At 43.3% G+C, this 19,342-nt stretch overlaps 1 protein-coding gene across 1 annotated transcript; it reads right to left on the bottom strand.

Annotated features, from left to right (window-relative positions):
• Nucleotides 1-2,057: 2,057 nt before the first annotated feature.
• On the bottom strand, nt 2,058-6,528 carry GADD45GIP1 (GADD45G interacting protein 1). Its single transcript, XM_020791700.3, has 2 exons — nt 5,437-6,528; nt 2,058-2,799 (listed from the first exon to the last, which is right to left on the bottom strand). The coding sequence occupies exons 1-2, from the start codon at nt 5,757-5,759 to the stop codon at nt 2,406-2,408; spliced, it is 717 nt and encodes a 238-aa protein (XP_020647359.2). The 5' UTR covers nt 5,760-6,528; the 3' UTR covers nt 2,058-2,405.
• Nucleotides 6,529-19,342: the final 12,814 nt, after the last annotated feature.

Consider the following 19,342-nt stretch of genomic DNA (forward strand, 5'->3'; position numbering starts at 1 on the left):
TATGTATGTCCATCCTTTTTCTTCATGTACTGCAACACAGGCTAGAAAGTGCCTCTCCTCCACACTTCAGACTACCCACATGATCAAGAACTCACTCCATCTGAACATAGTTCTAAACTAATGGTTCCATAAGAATATCACTGCAAATATTTCAGTTAATGAGAGGTGGCAAAATAGTTGATTTCTGACCTCTCATACTGTCACTTCCCTAAAGACAAATATTTTAATAAACTCCACCTTCCATTAAATGTATTTTGTAGTATATCCCTAGTAAAATACTGGGAGACAGTTCATGCAGTGGGAAAACTGAAGCCTATGGATCTGTTTTGCAATCTGAAATTAAAAGGTTAACACAGACTGAAATGGAGACACTATGCAAGACTAATCTGAAATAAGAGAAGTCCAACTCTCATATATTGAAGGGCTTCAGACATAGTTCGTGTTACAACCTGATTATTGATATGAAGTGGTTATTACCCAATGCTTAGAACCACCACTACAAATTAAATTCCATTCCATGCCATGCCACATTAGCAAGAACTCTCTCCTATTGCCTAAGCTCCAGTATACCTCCCAGAAGGAAATACAAATGCATGTTAAAATGCTGGTGCCACTAGAAAAGATGATGAAAGGCTGCAGCTCTTTAAAAAACAAAGATGTTCTCTAAATATATTATAGTTTGGTCTTTTTTCTTAAGTAATGGTCTTCCTTGCAACATTGGTGATTTTCATTTCATCATATGTAACAAAAAATAATTTATACAAGCTTTGCTTTCATTTAACATAAGTTAAAGATGAAAGGGAGGTTATCAGTTTTGTTCCGTCACCCACAAAATGCAGTTGGTTTTGATACTTCTTAGTCAGGGAGAAAACAAAGAAGGGCTAATTCATCTCTCATAGCCACACCGATTGTTACTGCTGAAAACAGCAGGAAGGAGGAGCAATAAATCTATTAATTTCTACAATTGTATCACTAGAGGGAGGCAGATTACTATGTTACAAACACCTCTGGGACTACACATGGTGGACAAAGGGACTAGCATGCAGTCTTTTCTAACTAGGCCACTCACAGTGGACCATACTACCTGCTTTTGATAAAATACCTTACTCAGCACTGTCAGGCTATTGCTGCTTCTGCAGCAAGGCACTGCGGAGGTTTGTGTCTGGAGAGGGGGTGCATGCAGATCAAACATTCATTGCTTCTAACACACATGTGCCGGAGCAAAGCAGTTAAGGGGAAAATGTTCTGTCAGCAAAATTTTTCCCCAGCAGCTATGCTAAACTGTCCATATCAGCAGCAGCTGTCAGCAAGAAGGGAAGATTTTAAAACATACAAACATATGCTAAGGATACTGGACATCCAACTAAAGTCACAGCTGCTTGTGTGAGACTGAAGCTAACTTGGCTAGCCAACAGAGGTGCCCCAAGCTGTGAAGAGCAGCGCAGGAAACATGCCAGCATCCAATCCCCTTCTCTAACTCTCCTACCTGCTTTCGGCCCACATGGTGGAAGATAGCATCAAGGCAGGCAATGAATAGGCAAAGATGTGCCAAAACTACCAAAAAAAAAAAAAACCAGAACGAAACACCTACAGCAATACTAACTACAGTATAATGGTACACTCCCCCATGACAGCTGTTTTTCTCCACTAAGCAAGCCACTCACAACTCACAAAGCTGATATACAAAATTTATTAGTCTCTCCCACTTGAAGGACTCTCAGCTCTCTGCCTCATCTTACAATCAGATTGCAGAATTCAACAAATAGGATTTCTCTGCTTTTAATAAATGAAGGAATCGTGTCAGGAAACAGCCTATCTCCCACCACTCTACTATGATGGTGAAAGCTGTGGCTGCAAAGAACCTTCTTCTGTAATCTATTAATGACAAGCTTTTTGTTCAAAATTAAAATTGAAAATGTTACCTTTGCAAATATACAAATAAGGATGCAGCAGTTCTAGATTGTAAGCTCACTCGCAGGCTTTTTAAAAAAGGTGTTTCACAAATCATGTTATGGCATAAGTAACAGAAGTTTTTTCCCAAGCCCCAGAAAGCAAGCTTAAATATTATATATGTCTATTTAACTACAAAAAGGATGCACACAAGTAGGGCACAGCCAGCTTATTCTACTGGGACAAACAGCAGCTAATGTTTGGAGTCATCCTCAGAATCAAGTAACAGAAAGGACAGGGGATCCAGAGGTATCCACGGGGATGGTTTATTGCGATTTGGAACAAAATTTTGGTGTCCAATTTTGTCAGTGTTGAACTGTCAAAGATACATCAGAATATTCTATATGTATTGGAATTCACCTTCGTGGAAGAATTATAAACCGGTTTGAAATCACCACCAGGTTTGCAGTCAGTGCACTGGACCTCTGGGAACCATGCAAAGCTATCAGCTCAAGTCACAGCTTGGAAGCTGCACCTGTTTCAGGGAAAGATTCAACAGTCTGTGTGTCCTGGTGTGACAACTCTGCTACAGCCACCTCCTTGTCTTTATCAGGGGATGAGGCAGCATCTGTACTTTCCAGTGCCTTTCTGGCCAATGCCTCTTCTCTACGCCGTTTCCTCTGCTCCTTTAGCTCCTTCTTCTTAGCCTTCTCCATTTCTTGCACCATTTCTTGGAACTCAAGGCTGTGTTCATTCATTTTGTGGCCAAAGCGTTCACGGGCCTCAGCTAGCAAACGTTGTCGCTGTGCTTTTTCTTCAGCCATCTTGATCTTAAGTGCTTCCCTCTCCTGTTTCCATGCTGCAATCATCCCGGGCATTTTGGCCATTCTGGCAGCAATGAGCTCCTCTCTGTAAAGAAACAAACAACATAATGTCAAACACTTCTAGAATTCCCATGCTAGGAGAACAAGACAGAGGCTTCTTTGGGATGCTTCCTGACCACTATAGTTTACTTAACTGTAGTATTTATTTTCACCTTTGGCTACAATACGTATGTCCGCAGCCTCAAATATATAAGGTTGATACTGGCCAGGAGTGGTCAAAATATGGCTGCTCTACCTCAGCCACTTTCCGAGCCAAAAGGAATGAGAGTTTTGATGGTTTGACCCTGTATGGCCAAAATCTTCCTCGGATAAGGACTCACAGGACAGCTGTAGCACAGCTCACTACAAATGAACACTGATACTGAATACTAAAGGACAATGAATTACCACCCTGCTGGAGGCAAGACCAACAATAGTCCATTTGACCCAGGACACTTCTGAATACAAGCAGCAAGTATCTTTCTTTGGCAGCCTTTTGCTCCACAATGCACTTCTGTCTCTCCTTGAGATGTTGGACTATAAAGAACTACAGTAATACATTGCATTTGTACATTGAAGAAGTACTCTGAGCCATTAGTGTACAAATACAGTGGTGCCTCGCATAGCGATTGCTTCATATACTGATGAAATCGCTTTGCGACGAAGATTTTGCGATCGCTTTGCGATGTTCCCTATGGGGGAATTTCGCTTTGCGACGATCAGTTCCCTGGGGAACCCATCATGGCAAAGCAATGCTTTTTGAACAGCTGATCGGCAGAAGGAGGGGCGAAGGGCCTGGCCCCGATCCCAGCGCGCACCCCTGGGGCGCTCAGCCAGAGAACCATCGCGGCGGGAGGCACTGCAAAGGAGGAGGCTCCCGCCCGGGACCAGAATCAGGGCAGCAGCAGCTGGATGGGGGGTGGGGGCGGCACAGCAGAGACCCCCTCCTCGCCCCGGGAGAGCCCCGCCAAGGAGACCGGGCATCTGGGGATGGCTGGCTGGCGACGGGTGGCGTGCTCCTTCCCGCCCCGGGTGGCTGCCTGCCTCCGAGCCCTCCTCCCGCCGCTCGCCGTCCAAGGCAGACAAACCCCGGAGTCCTTCCTTGCGGCGCCTGGGGAGCGCGGCTGCGTCAACATCGACCCGCCGGGCGCCACGGGCAGGAGGGGGGCGGAGGCAGAGGCCAGAGCTGAGTGCCTTGGGCAGCGGATGCCCTGTCTGCGGGGCCGGCCTTGGAAAGGCTCGCTGGGTTTTGGGAGTGCCAAGGAGAGCCAGAGGAGACCAGCCCCCGGAGGGAGAGGCCCCGCGCCCCGAGCAGTGTGTGTTTGCCCTGCGGCTGCCCAGGCGGTGGCCTGGACATGTCCTGCCCATCTGCGCCACGGGACACCCCCACCAAGGAGACTGGGCATCATCTGGGGCTGGCTGGCGGTGGAATTTCGCTTTGCCATGATCGGTTCCCTGCTTGGGGAACAGATCATGGCAAAGCAATGCTTTTTTAACAGCTGATCGGCGGTTTCAAAATGGCCACCCGCTGTTTTCTGGGACGGATTCCTCGCTTAACAGGCAGCGAAAATGGCCGCACTATGGAGGATCTTCGCTGAACTGTGAGTTTGAAGCCCCTAGGAACGCATTAATCGCGCTTTAATGCGTTTCTAGGGGCTTTTTATTTTCCCATTGTGACGTTTTCGTTTAGCAGTGATTTCGCTGGAATGAATTAACGTCGCAATGCGAGGCACCACTGTACAATGGATTAAAACTTTAGTGACACCAACAAACCTTACAGCAATGAGCAGTTAAACAAGGTGAAACAAGAGCAGATGTACTTCCCACTCACACCCAAGAGCCTGAACAGCAGGGCCAAGATCCTTTCCCATGCAGCCCATCCCCACCTATTGCACTTTTCTGGTAGCATATTCCAAACCAGTTGAAATGATCTGGATAATAATGCTTACACAATAGTCCAGAAAAATGTTTTAAAAACTGAACTCAATATTTCCAGATTTAGAGACTGCTTGGCTGTTTTTACTAACCCAATTCCTCCCCCCCCCCAGTCCAGAAATCGCAGGTCTCTTTCTCCCTAGCAATATTACCCAAAGTGATAATAGGAAATCTGCCTATTCATATGTCTTCCCACTGTCCCGCCTCCAAACCGGGCTGCTTTCACACGAGGGATGGCGGCCAGCCACGTCCCCTTTCACTATAGGTCCCCCATAGTCCGTCCACTACTGACTGAAAATCGGGTTCAAGGGTTCGGTTACAGCCGGCCCTTTAGAGACCGGTAGGTAGGTAGGTAGGTAGGTAGGTAGGTAGGTAGGTAGGTAGGTAGGTAGGTGTGTGTGTGTGTGTGTGTGTGTGTGTGTGTGTGTGTGTTGGGCGAAAGACCCCCTAACCATCCCATATAGGCGAGATGAAGACAGCTAACGCTTCCCCTCAAAACACACGTGCGCCTTTGGCAAAACAGGGCGAGCGCGTGTTTGCCTCTTCTTGCAAACTCAGAATAAGCCCTCACGGTGAGGAGCCCAGGAAGGGGAAGGAAGGGGAGTTCCTTGCCTCTCGAAAAGTGGAAAGGGAGACTTAAAACAGGAACCTTCCCTAATAAGAACACTCGGCTGAAGCAGAAGTGAGTTGCCCCAGGCAACACTTTCCAGGGGCCCAGCCTCGTCTCCCCCATTGCCGCCGCCCTCACCTCTGCCGCTTTTTAGCTGCAGCCTCCGCCTCCTTTGCATCGAGCGACATCTCCATTTCCCGCAGCGACGGGTACCAGGTTCTCTCTTCTTCTTCCATCGCCTCCAGCTGCTCGGGCGTGGGCCACAGCTTCGTCGGGTCGATCCCCGAGGCCGCCCCATAGCGACCGTACAGCTTGGCCCGGTAGGCGTCTGTCAGTTGCCAAAACGGCGTCTTGGGGTCATCAGGGTCCAAACGATACGGCTCACGAACCCGCCTCTTCACAGGCTTCGCGTTATAAAAGCGGACGCCTCCAAGTAACAGGCAGCATCTGCGAGCCGCCATCTTGGAGTCCCGTTCCGCCGTTGCCCGACCTAGGCTATAAAGGCCGCCATCTTGGACTCAACCTCCTCCCAATAGGCGGTACTATCTTGGCTGAGAGGCATGAACGCCGCCATTTTGGGGTCATTCGCTCGCCGCGGACATATAACATGGACGCCTCCATTTTGGAATCTTACGTCATCGCGTACGAGTTGATGAGAAGGACGGAAAGTTTTCATTATAGAGACAGAAGCGGTGTAGAGTGACGCCTACGTGTGTGGGTTGGCTTTGGGTTCCCCGCCTTGCACGAACTGAGTAAAAACGAAAGAAAATATTGCGTGTTTATTTTGCTTTGCAGTGGTGCAAAACGGCTCCTGCATTCAGCTTGGAATTCTGTTTTGTGTATATCCAGGTACCATGGAGGCAGGAGGTGTCAGTTCGGCAAAATGTATTTTTCTGCAACCCATGATGTGTTTCGCGTGGTGTCCATTTATCCTTGGTGCGAGCTGTACTTTTTAGCAAATATCTGGAGATCCACAGGTTTTTCCATCTCTTAACTGTACGATGGTGAATTCATTTGATTTAGATATCGTAACCGTTGTCAAGGTTTAACATTTTATTTTATTTTCTGTTATCCTGAGAAGCTAGTTTAGTGAGTATAGGAGGCAGAGTTGGAGTAACGCGATCCCTAAAAAGTACCCTGCAAGCAGGTTTTAAGGCTCGTTTTTCAAGTTGCTGTTTTAAAGCTGACTTTTAACGTCAGAGCTTAATTTTTAAAATCTGTTTCAACAGTATTTTTTTTAAAAGTTGTGGTTGCGAATTTCTTTAGAAGGATCGTGGAGTTATAAATAAGCATTTTTAATAAAATTAATATACTTAAGTATTTTCTTATGTCTGTCGTTGGCCCGCAGAGTGGGTTGCCTCAGCTTTGGATTTTGTCATCATTACAAAGAGAGTCTGCTAAGAAAGGGTAAACAAAATATATAGAGTGCCATAAATCTAAGTAAAGGCCAAGACGTACAATAAAATGTGATCTGAAATAAGGGTGGGTGATAGGTCTGGTATTATGAGCCACCAAAATGCATTCAATTTTAGTGACCCTAACAGGGTTTTCAGGGCAAATGAGCTGAGGTGGCTGGCTTCAGGTTTCACCTTGGGTGACGTAGATTCATTTATCTCTCCCAATCTTGTTAGACAAAAGAGCTGGCAGTGATTCAGCACTCCTGTCATTGCCTGAGCAGGGGTACATGAACCTGAAACTCAGCACCTCTGACCTGATTCTGCCCCTCACTGCAGCATCCCTAGGGAGGCATCACTTCTTACCACCGCTCTTTCTCTCTCTCAACTGAGTTAGACACTCGGGTAGTTACAGTGATCTCTGTGGCACTTTCATTCTAAAACCTAGCCACTATTTTTCAGTGACACTAATTTAGACAAAAGAAAAATCACCCTGAAATCTATCCAAATGTGTTTGGAATTGTTACATACAGCTATGACATCACCTGCCCGTCATTGCTGAAACTGTGTGTCATCTACCAATGGCGTGACGGAGGGTGGGACATAAGGGGTGGAGCTGTTGTATATAAGGGGAGTGAATGGTGTGAGAGATTCAGATAGGGCCAGTTAGGGCTTGGAGATAGGGATGGTTAGGGGCTGGAGATACTGAGAGATAAGAACTGTGCTACATAGTGAGGGTCTGTGAGAGTGTGTGTGTGATTGTTATATTATTATAGTGATTAAAGTATTATTTATATTCTAGTGATTTACCATTCCTTTTGTTTGTACACAATAAACCTAAGTTTTTATTTTGGAATCATACTTTGGCCTGAAGCTTTATTTGAGGGAATGGTTGGTGGCAGTGGAAACGAAGAGTGATTGAGTGTGACATAACGACCCCTTTGTGAGGTATAAGGTGGCTGTTACAGGAATTACAGCTTTTACTGTGCCACCCAACCCGTGGCTTCTTGCCACAGCTGGTATGTGTATTATTTGGTGTTAAGTGGAATGTTTCCATGGAGGTAGAAACTACTACTTCAAGTTAAGGTTTTGCATAGCTTGAGAAGATGCATGTTATACTCTACATTTTCTGATTGTTAAATATCTTTAAAATTATACTTTAAAAATAAATTTTGAGAAAAGTTTTTCTCAGGATCAAACAAAAAGAACATTTTGAAAATACAGGTACATACAGTGGGGTCTTGACTTAAGAACGGCTTGAGTTAAGAACATTTTGACTTAAGAACCGCTCTCATAGGAAAATATTGACTTGACTTAAGTACTTAGATTTGAGTTAAGAACTGAAAAAAACCCACGTGGGAGGCAGGGAAAGTGCAAAATTTGAACTTTCAGTTAACTGTTGGCCAGTGAAAAGGGTGCCTGTCTGCTTCCTCACTCCTCCCAGCGTTTAGAGAGTGGATTGGGAGACAGTCTTCAGACTGCCTGGTACTGTACTGCCTGGACTGTATTTTCCCTGCACCTTTCTTGACCTAAGAAAAAAAGAAACAAAATATCCCCCTCTAGTGGTCGAAGGCAGAATAGCAGCTTCCCATTAATTTCTATGGACGGAAAAGAGCAGATACGGATCAAATGGTTTTCAATGCATTCCTATGGGAAATGCAGATTTGACTTGAGAACTTTTTGACTTGAGAACCGCCTTCCAATACGGATTAAGTTCTCAAGTCAAGACCCCACTGTAAAAGGATTATCAGTTTCTGAACAGAAGGGGAAAACACATAGTATGTGTATAACCCTTAACCATATTCACACACACGTGTAAACAACTATCTTCAGACTTCAAAATTAACTTTCTATGGATTGCACACAACTCTCTCCTCATTTCCTTTCTTCTAAATCAAGACAGAAACTGACCAACTCTCTCTGAACTCAAAACAAAAGACAGACTCCCTTCCCTCAATTGCCTACCTGCAACCTCACATGTTCCAAACATATCAACCAATCAGCATTCAACTTTCTATCAATATCTGCCAATCATTCTGGAACTCTGGCTATGTACATGCATTATTCATACATCCACAGCCAGTTCTCTCATACAAACTTAATTACTTCTCTATAAATAATTATATATATGCATATCTGTTTAGAATGGGCAGAATCACCACACATTCCATGCAGGCATTTATTTTAAACAAAGGTATCTTGTTCATACAAGGTGCCCTGTTTCCCGAGAAATAACACCTAACCTGAGCATAAGCCCTAGTGTGATTTTTCAGGCTGCTCGTAATGTAAGCCCTACTCCAAAAATAAGCCCTAGTTAAGTGAAACCCCGCCCTCCACCATTGTGCAATAAGCTGAAGAAGATGAAATGACTGTACTGTATTTGAATAAATGTAAATTGTTCTACATGAAAAAAAAACATCTATGTTTTTTGGAGCAAAAATTAAGATCCTGTCTTATTTTTGGGGAAACATTGTAGCTCTCTCCATGGAATTCTAGTGGTCTTGTTTTCACTTGATTGATGGGTGTTGGTCCAGCTAACGACACCCATCAATCACAGTGACATATCATCTTTCCCCTCCTTATCACAACAATACACCCACAACAAAAACACACTGATCACCATAATCACCCAATCTCCTGAAAAGGATAAAAGCTGATCCCACAGCTATAAATACTCAACTATCCAACAGACTGCAACAGAGCACAGACAGAATTCTGACTCCTGTCCTTTGAAGATTTCCTGTCCTCCACAGAGACTGGAGAAACATTAGGAAGAAAAACCTTAAGAACACGGTCAAACAGCCCGGAAAACCCACAACAACCATTGGATCCTGGTTGCGAAAGCCTTCGAGAATACTGCCTTTTCTTTGTTGTTTGTTATAACCTTCCATTCCCACTGAGTAGCTGAGCCACTATTTCTTTTCCCTGTGTTTTACTACACATGTATTTGAAGAATGCCTTTTCTGTTGCTTTTGGTGTCTCTTGCCAACTACAGGTCTTTCTTGGCTTTTGCCTCCCTAATCCTATCTCTGCAATTCTTTGTTACTTCTTAAGAGGGGTGTGCGCATGTGCACACACACATACAGGATCTACCTCTTATCCTGCAGGCTGAGTGGAAAATTCCAACCACATGGTATCAGGGGTGAAGCATTTAAATATATACATACTCAAACTTCTTGAAACCAGCTGTGAACTCACCTTAAGAAGTATACCTGTCAGACTTCTGCCACAAAAATTTGGGGACATTCATTTGGAATTTTTCTGCACTCTCCACAAGATGTTGGTACATGCATGAAAAAGTGAATTTTATTCACAAAAGTTTCATTGAATGTTTGGTTTTTAGTCGTCTAATTAAAGATATTACCTCCTCTACATTTGTGTTGTGTAAATGTCTCTGTTTTTTTTAAAAAAAACTGTTAATCATAAAGATTCTATGAGACTTTATTTTGTTTTATTATGGATGTTTAGACAGACTGACATTGGTACTTCTTTGAAAACAAAGTCCTTTCAAAGTCTTGTATTACTCATTTTGTCCACTCAACCAGAGTAATTGTTTGTTCCTATTTTTGTTAGGGAAGTTGCATGTTTTTTTATAACTAAACAAATAAATGAGCGATATTGTAAATGCATGGAAAAAACAAGCTATTAAAGCCCATCCCTCACGGGAACAGGACAACTGGCTCATTAAAGGCTGATTTAATATTGCAGAGGTTAGCAATGAACAGTAAACAACTACAGTAATTAAAAGCACCAATATCTTGGAGAAACCCCAACAGTGCTTTACTACACCTCATTTGTATTGCCTGTGCTTTTGAGTGCAACCCCAAATTTTGGTCTGTGGACATAAAGTTCAGAACCCTGATGCTTTAACCTTTCTCTCTCTCTTTTTTTTTCTAGGAGAATTCTTATTTTACAAATGAATTCATCTCTGTCATTAAAACCAATAGGCACCCTCCATCTTGGATTGCCCTGCTTGGCCACCTGTCTCTCTGCCTCCATTCTAGAAGCCTTCCTCTTTTCCTTGGTTTTGTTATGGTGTGTATGTGTCATTCTTTTGTTTATTTTTATTGCTGCCACAGGCAGAGCCTGCCTATGTCAACATACTTCCTTGGAATTATTACTTGGATTTTCATTCCCCCATCCTTAATTTCTTTGGTATATACACACACACAAAAGTCGTTTCTTAGATTATTTTTGCTGCTGCCTGCCTAGTCTGCCTGCCAGACTGAAGGAAGAGAAGTGGTAGAGGGGAGGAAAATATCCCCATATTCTAGTGGTTTTGTTGCAGGGGGTGTTGATTGTCTCTTTTTTGTCTTTTTATGCGTATGTGTGTGCATGCTTGCTTTTCTTGTTTTTTGGGAGACATGACAGGTTTTTCTATTTTGCTGTTTCTCCACTGTATATTGGGAGGTGCATTCTCTGATTGATTTTTTAAATTAATGTTACTTGGGTAATTTACTGTATATTTATTCTGTTAAAGTTGTGTATTGTGGTGTTTGTTTTCTGGATTTTTTTGGTATTGTCATTGATTGCTTTGGTGTGTGCTTGGCAGCAAACTCTAGGCAGGCTTGTATTGTGCTTTTAGACAGCAGTCTGATGGGCAGAAATCAGAAGGCAAAGTTTTAGCTGGCATAGATGTGGACATGTTCATTGCTAATGTTTCCAGTTATAGGTCCAATTGAAGCTGCAGCAACGGATTCTAGCTGAGAACATGGCAGCCTTGCTGACCACGAATGCTTCTAGAATTTAGATCACGTCTAGGTCTTTCTTTGCATGAGAAACAGCCAAATGTTGGCCATGTCTATGTGACTCTCTGTGCAGATGCTTTAGCTGGTTTACCTTCCAGTCTCCTTGCCTACTTAGTCCCTTTCATAGACTGGCAGATCCCATCTAGTCAGGATAGGCATGGTGAAGTGCACTGGGAGTTACAATCCAACAACGTCTGAAGGGCTTCAATTTGCCCACCCTGGCTTAGACCTTTTCCTATTGCAGTTGTGGTAACTTTTACACCAGCTTGAGAAAGTTACTTTTTCAAACTACAGTTCTCCCAATACCCCGCCTTGCACGGCCATACTTTTCCATGTGACCTTGAGCCTTCCAGGTTCACCCTAGGCTAGTGTTCCATCCCAGCCTTGACCCTAATATGGTCTCCAGCTGTCATCACGCTTGGTTGCTACACATGGCCCAGCCTGACATTTGGCTACCTGAGACTTCTCATTCTACCAGCAAATGAAGGCTGTACCGAGGAGGAATGTCACATGGTGCCATGTTTGCATGCAACCTCTTTTCCTTGCTTTCTCATTTCTCTTGCATCTTTCTTTCCTTCAGATGACAGCCTTTGGCAGCTGCATCTCATCAACCAGGACCTGGAGTCTAAAAAGCAGCATTTCCCTGAATAGCATTTGCCAACTTTAAACTGCCTTTTACTTAATTGTTTAGTTGGCGTCTCCTTCCCCTGTTCCCCAGAGAGGGAACGAGTCAGGGAAGCTTAAGAGCCCCGCTAATAACATCATGTTCCCTGATGACTTTCATGTGGTGGAAAAAAAAGGAAGACAAATTGCTTTTCTCTAACTTCTTCGCCATTCCCAGCTTGTACCATCCTCACTACTCTTCTGATCGCAACACCCCCCTGAGTCAGCCCCAGCAAGTCTACTGTAAGGGAAATGCAACTTTCCTTTTTTCAAGCTAATTAAACGCTTCGGTTTGGATGAACACATTTGTCAGTGTGGCAAGAAGACAACCTGCTGGGGCTCTTCTCCCTCCCTCATTTTCCCATTCCTTCACTTTCTGCCTCTTTAAGCCTATTTGTTTCTTGTCAGGACCCCTCTTTGGAGAGTCCCCTCTCCACTTGCTTTGACATCTTAATGGTTTCTGGCACCAGATTCAAATGGGCTCCATCGCTTCAAAGCTTAGCTCTCTTTGCTTCACAAGTCCACCCTATAGGCCCCCTCGGTCCCTACATGAAGCCCTTCCATTTTTCCATTTAGCAAAATGGTGGGAAGAACTGGATCAGAGTTACTTGGGTTGGTGTATAGAGGCCTGCCTGGCAAAGGGCCCAGGCCCCTCCATGGATTATGCCTTTTTCTGAATTCTTCCAAACCTTTTATTGCATTTATTGCCTGCACTGCATTTCTTAGAAGGCTTCCAGGTTGCACAATGGACATTCTGCTACCACAAGAAGGGAAAGGGAAAGCAGCTGGCTTTCTTCTCTGTCACTGGGGGAACAAAGGAGTATTCTCTGGGTAGGATGGGTTTTTGTTTTTGGGGTTTTTTTTTTTTTAAAGGATGGACCCTTTCAACTTTTCAAAGTGCTTCACATATATAACGTCCAAGATGGTCATCTGCTCACAATCCAGTCCAAGTCTGGTTTAAAGGTCAGGAGAGCTGAGACTTCGAAGTTGCCCATCTACAGGGAATACCTGGACAGCCAACTCAGCAGGTACACATGTTACCAGGTCACGGGTGAGAGGTTTCATAATTCTGTTTCAATTGTGAAAACTTTGATTTTGCCTTTTAAAGACAAATTAGTACATGCAACTTTGTTCTAATTAGTGTCCTCCTCCCTCTTCCCTTTGGGGAAAATGCAAGTCATCTTTTTTATGGCCACCTCCTCTTCCACAGGAGAATATTGCGACGTATAGGAGCATGACTTACATCCCCATGTTTCTTACAAGGGCAGGGCAGGAATTCTTAAAGGTGTTTGGGTTTGAATGAACTTGGTCCTTCTCAACTTGCTCTGCTCAAGTGTGCAGGACAAAAGAAATATGAACCAGTGTGTACTGTATGAGGTGATAAGAGGGAAAATATGTGAGAGTAGCAAATATTGTAATTTCACTTCTATCTCTGACAAATGCAACCTGAAATGTGTATTGCCTTGAACTGTGTTCTACAATACACTTTGGGTTTGCAGCCGCATGCAGAGATTTTTTTATTCTTTTAAAGGGATTTCCCCTCTGTTCTTTCTCCTCTGAATCCTTTATCTCTAATCATAAGTCTCACCATGCATGCATGCATTCATCTATCCATACTTCCAGTGGCTTTGGCAAGAAGGATACTGTGTGGAAGCTAATAACTCTGCTCAATGGAGAAGAGGCCCAGGCATGGCAGATGGTTGCGTCTGGCATGTTAGGCAGGCCATTTGGTATCGTGGCTGTTTGCATGCTCTGCTGTTGCAGGCACATCTCGTCGTCCTCATGTCCTCCAGCCATGCGGAAGAACAGCAGCTTTTTAGCCCTGTCCAGCTGCCACTAGCGAGACACATTTGGGTCATCCTGAGGGAGTGAGAGGAAAATTGTGTCCCCTCTGGGGAGAGTTGTCCTCCAAACAGTCTGTGACTCTCAGGTTGACACGCCTATTTCTGAGGTGGCTTGGCAGGGCCCTCACTGCCTTCCAGCCTAGAGCTTGGCCAAGGCTGGTGCCCTCCTGAGCTGGAAAGGCATAATGCAGCTGAGGGCTCATCTCCTGCTCCAGATCACCTGAAGAAATCGTTTGCACCTTCTCAGGGGATGGGAACACACCCCTTTATCTTCAATATATTAAAATGGTTTGGATAACCTAGGCTACTTCACAGGCTCCTCTGTCCACAGAAGCAACTTCTGTGAAGCCAGGCCGTCTTACCTGTTTTGTATCTCGTGAGCAGAATAGGAGGACAGCACGTGCTAAGCATCTTAAAAAGTGCAAGCAGACAGGGAGCCTATCGGATCGAGTCAAAGTTCCCTAGAGCAGTTAAACTGCTATTGCCATTCATAGACGATGTTTAATTATCTTGGGTAATTAATGGGACGAAAGTCCACTCTGCACCTCACACTGCTACATTTCTCACTGGGATGACAAGTTGCCCACCTTCCTCTTTCATTAAGAACACCCTCCTCTCCAACTCTTCTTCTTTATTTGGCAAGTGACATAGCACTTGAATTCCCTTCAGTGCAATATGGTATGTTAGTACAGTGGGCACATCTCACTCCAGTGCCTCTCCTTTGAACAAAAATTTTCACTCAGTTTTACCAATTTAACATTGCAAAATAACACTAGCTTGTTAACCTTGCTGGCTGAACAAAACATTATGAATGGCCACGAGGAAAAAACAACAACACAAGTTTACTCATGAGTGGATGTGTGTGGTGTATCTGATGGAAAATACGTCAGATTCCAGCACAAATCACAGACAACACTGCAGTGTAGCTACTCTCTTGGTGTCGTCTATGGTGTAGCCTAGTGCACTGGTTCTTAACCTTGGGTTACTCAGGAGTTTTGGACTGCAATTCCCAGAAGCCTTCACCACCAACTGTGCTGGCTGGGGTTTCTGGGAGTTGCAGTTCAAAAACATCCAAGTAACAAAGGTTAAGAACCCCTGGTTCTATGTTCTAGCCTAGCAAAAACAAAGAGGACCATATTTACTTCCTTCAATTTGATCCACCACAAAATAGTTTAAGTCACAGCTCTGTCTTTATGACATTTTTGAGGAAAGTATCTGATATACTTTGGAGATGGGTTATTCTCCAGGCTTGATGACCTGTGCTTTATTTTAAGGCTGGAGGGAGGCAACTGCCTTAAGTGCCTGCTGGCAGGGATAGCAGTTGCAGACTTCTTTCTGTTTCTCATGGTTTGTCCTCCCCTCAGTAAGAGGACAGAGTCATGTATGCCAGAATGTATGTCCTAACTAAGCATCTTCAACTAGGCTCCTGTCTTGGGTGTGGTGGAAGATGCTCATGCCAGCGCTGAAGTAGAATTCAGCTGCCAGTCTAGTCACTTTTTATATGTTCATCAGGGTTTCCATCTTGCCTCGGGCAGCAAAATGTCTAGGATGAGGTGGTGCAGAGGTCCAGTGTGGGTAAATGTATTGCATAGGCCTGTTGCTTACCGATGGTCAGAAAGCCATCCATTTTCTTTGTCTGGTGCACCAGTAGTGGTTGAAAGTAGGAAGAGGTGGGCTCTTTTGGTAGGGGCCATGCTGAAAAAGCAGAAATATTTGGTGGGCAGATACTTGATTATATCAAAATGAGAGGGATTTGTGAAGAGGGTTTTTCGGGTTCTTTGGCCGTGTTCTGAAGGTTGTTCTGCCTAATGTTTTGCCAGTTTCTGTGGCAGGAGTGCTACTCCTGTCCTCTGAAGATGTCGGCCACAGAGACTGGCAAAATGTTAGGAAGAACAACCTTCATAACACGGCCAAAGAGCCCAAAAAACCCACAACCACCATTAGATCCCGGCCGTGAAAGCCTTCGCGAATACAGATTTGTGAAGACTCATTCACATATGTACTGAACCACGGGGGCTTCCAGATAGAGGATTCCTAACACCATCCATCAAAGGGCACATTTTTGCATTTCTTTTGACTCTCCGTTTTTAATGAATATTTTTCTATTCATGTATTTATTTTCAAGAGGGAGGGAACATTTGGAAAATAAATCATGCTGTTGGCTGGCTTCTGACAAATTTCTGTCATCAGAGGAACTGCACAGGAGAAGAAGAAAAAACACACACCTGAAATCACTCCGTAAATCCATAACCAATAGGACATAAAGATAACCAATAGTCAGTCCTAAGCAACAAATTTTGAACAATCTACTAACAAATAGCAGGTCTGAAAGAAACTGATAAACATGTGGGGTGTATCAGTAAAGAAGTTTGCAAATGCAACGCATTTCAAATCTCCAGGATGGATTTGGGTCTAGGCAACCTGAAGATTCAGAAATTTGGTTCCGGCTCAGTCTCGGCCCCTTGAACCATGCAAATCCAGAGCTGGATTCTTTATGCTCCAGGCGCTCATTTTGGATTATAGTTGTCTTCCGATGCAGGGCATGGGTTTTGTGTCATGGGTGGAGAGAGAATGTGTTCAGGGCAGAACGATGACTTCCCTGCCCCATGAACAACAGCTGCCTTTGTCTCTGTTGTTGGATATATCCGTTCAGCCTCGTCAGAAGTAGATAAATCTTTCTCCACAAAGAGTCAGTGTCATCCTTCCAGGTCCAGCTCTTGGGTGGGATACAAGCCCAGTCTGGTCACCTGCAGGCCTCCATTCCTCTCCTCTGCTATGTTTACACTAGGAGCATAAATGTGGATATTTCATTATGCATGTGTGGCTGGCTGTGAATACCTCTCATTCCATGGGTTCCTGTTGTTGTCACTCAGATGTCAAGAGGCCGCTAAACAGAGATGACTGCAGGTCATGGAACAGGCTTTGGGCAGTGTGGGAATCAGCCAACAGGCTTGGTCACAAGAGAAGCTAGAGACCGATCACTTCTTCCTACCACTGAGACTTGAAAAGAAGCAGCACAGGGTAGGAGAAAGACTCCCCCCCCCCCCAACCCGACCATGAATATGAACTCTGTTGAATGCTTTTCAGATGTATTTTCTCTTATTCATATAGTGGATATGGGAATCTTTCATTATTCCAGTTAGGTATGATGAACAAATAAAATACGTTTTGATGAACAAAGAATAATATTAATAGAGGTATGAATATCTTACAGTAGTAAAATGAAAGGGAACAAAAGCTTTAGTTAAGATGTGAGGAGAAGAAGGCAGGACAATGACCATGATCAAAAGTGTTGCCAAATATTTGTTCAGATTATCCGAAGGGATGGAGTTTAACCAGAGGAAGCATTTGTACAGAATTTAGCACTGATTTTTCTGGTATTTTCCCCGGCCCCACTTCATAGGACATAAGGCTTTTCTCAGTGCAACAATGATAAGGTCCTTGTCTCCTATGCTTTTTTGTTCCCTCCTGAAGACTAGTTTCTTTTTGTTCCTGATTATTATGGAGAGGGGGCAGATTTTGGCATGATAGTTCCCATGAAGTTCATTTCCCAGTTAGAGCTTCTTGATCAGAAACTTGTAATCTGCAATGAATTAGCATAAGGAAACTAGGAACGAGCCTTTTAACAAAAAGCTAAAAACATGAAAGTGCTTCTCTTTTTTCATGTTCATAATTTTTTTTTGTTAATTGCCAAAATAGAGCATCTCAAATACAAATTATTCATATTAACAAAAAAGGATCTGGCTCTCTTGAATCATGCAAAATTAGAGATGGATTCTCTGTGTTCCAGGGTTACACAAAAGTTTTTTTGTGTGTGTGTCTGTCTCCCTCTTTTGTTTAACCTTTCTTTCACCGTTTGTCTCCCAAACTGCCTGATAAATTTTTCATCCAGTAGTGCCATGAGGGCTGCTGTCAGAAGCCAATCAGAACATCTAGTGGGACAGGTAATTTTGAATCTCTAAAAGGGCCTGGATTGGTTAGAGCCCAGTGAGGAGTGTTTTTTGCGTCAATCATTCCTTGTGGGTGGGTGTTGCTGATTTCCTAGTTCCCTCCATCTTGGATTGTGTTGCCTTCTTGCTTCTGTGCCTCTGTCTTCAACCTTTTCTGTTTTTCTTGCCTTGTTTTTTGAGATCCTTTCCCCTCATTTATTTGGATTATTATTTCTGCTGCCACAAGTTCCTTTCTTGGGATTTTTTTTTGAGTTTGCCCCCTTTAATTTCTTTGGGGATTTCCCCCCCTTCCAACCCAACTTTCCATTCTTGAGTTATTTATGCTGCTTCCGCCTGGGCTGGCTGCTGCCACTTACTAGACTCAAGGAAGAGAACAGGTGGAGAAATCTCCCCATATTGTAGTAATTTCGGTTTACAGGGGTTGGGTCTTGTTCTTTCTTCTTCGTTTTTTTCTTTGTTTGTTCACTTGCTTTTTTCATTATTATTTTTGTGTGAGGGGGCTGTTTGTTTTCTTAATTATCACTTTTTATTTTGCTGGTTTTGTTCCTGTGTATGTGGGGTATTTCCCTTGATTGATTCATTTTTAAAAATTGTAGGTTAATTTACTATGCATATTCTATTAAAGGTTTGTATTTTGGGGTGTGTATGTGTTTATTGTTCTGTGTGGGTTGGGCTGTGCTGTTGTCTCCCTTTGCAATAGATTGATAATCTGATGTTTTGCCTCTCAGCTGTTTTGCAGTTATTTTTAAGGGTTATTTAGGGCTTTTGGAGTGCCAGAAAATATGAGTGGGAAATGAAAAACAAACAACCTGAAAGAGCCTTTCCCTTTCATGAACAGCAAAATAAGTGTCCCAAAAGACTTGGATGTCCGGAATTAAGAAATACTGTATATCATACAATAATGGGCAACATCATTTTTAACCTTGTAAGCAGTGTCATTCTTTTTAAAAAAAAACTATTTAACTATAACATAAACTACATACAGTAAACTAAAATATAAATTAACTGTATTCTCCAGGACTTCTTGCAATAATCTTTCTCCATCGATATTCTTCTTCTTCTGTTATTGCCCTCTTCTCCAGAACTGCATTGATTCTTGATTCGGAGCTTTCCCTTTTCCTCTTGCTAACACATATTCCAAAAATCTGCCCCATATAGCATAAAAATTATTCTTTTTCGACTCTTCTTTCTTAACCTTTAAATTACGAGTTAGCTTATCATTTATAGCTATATTCCATATTACTTTATACCATTCATCCATTCGAAATTCAGATTTTGATTTCCATTGCCTAGCTATTATTAATCTAGCTGCTGTTAATAAATTGGTAATCAATTCTTTAGTCATCATATTCCACATTCTCAAATATTGATAACAAAGCTATCTCAGGATTAAATTTCATATCTTTTTCACTTATGTCATTTAATTCTTTGATGATTAGTTTCCA

Source organism: Pogona vitticeps, chromosome 2, assembly GCF_051106095.1.
Source record: "Pogona vitticeps strain Pit_001003342236 chromosome 2, PviZW2.1, whole genome shotgun sequence".
Taxonomy (NCBI): Eukaryota; Metazoa; Chordata; class Lepidosauria; order Squamata; family Agamidae; genus Pogona; species Pogona vitticeps.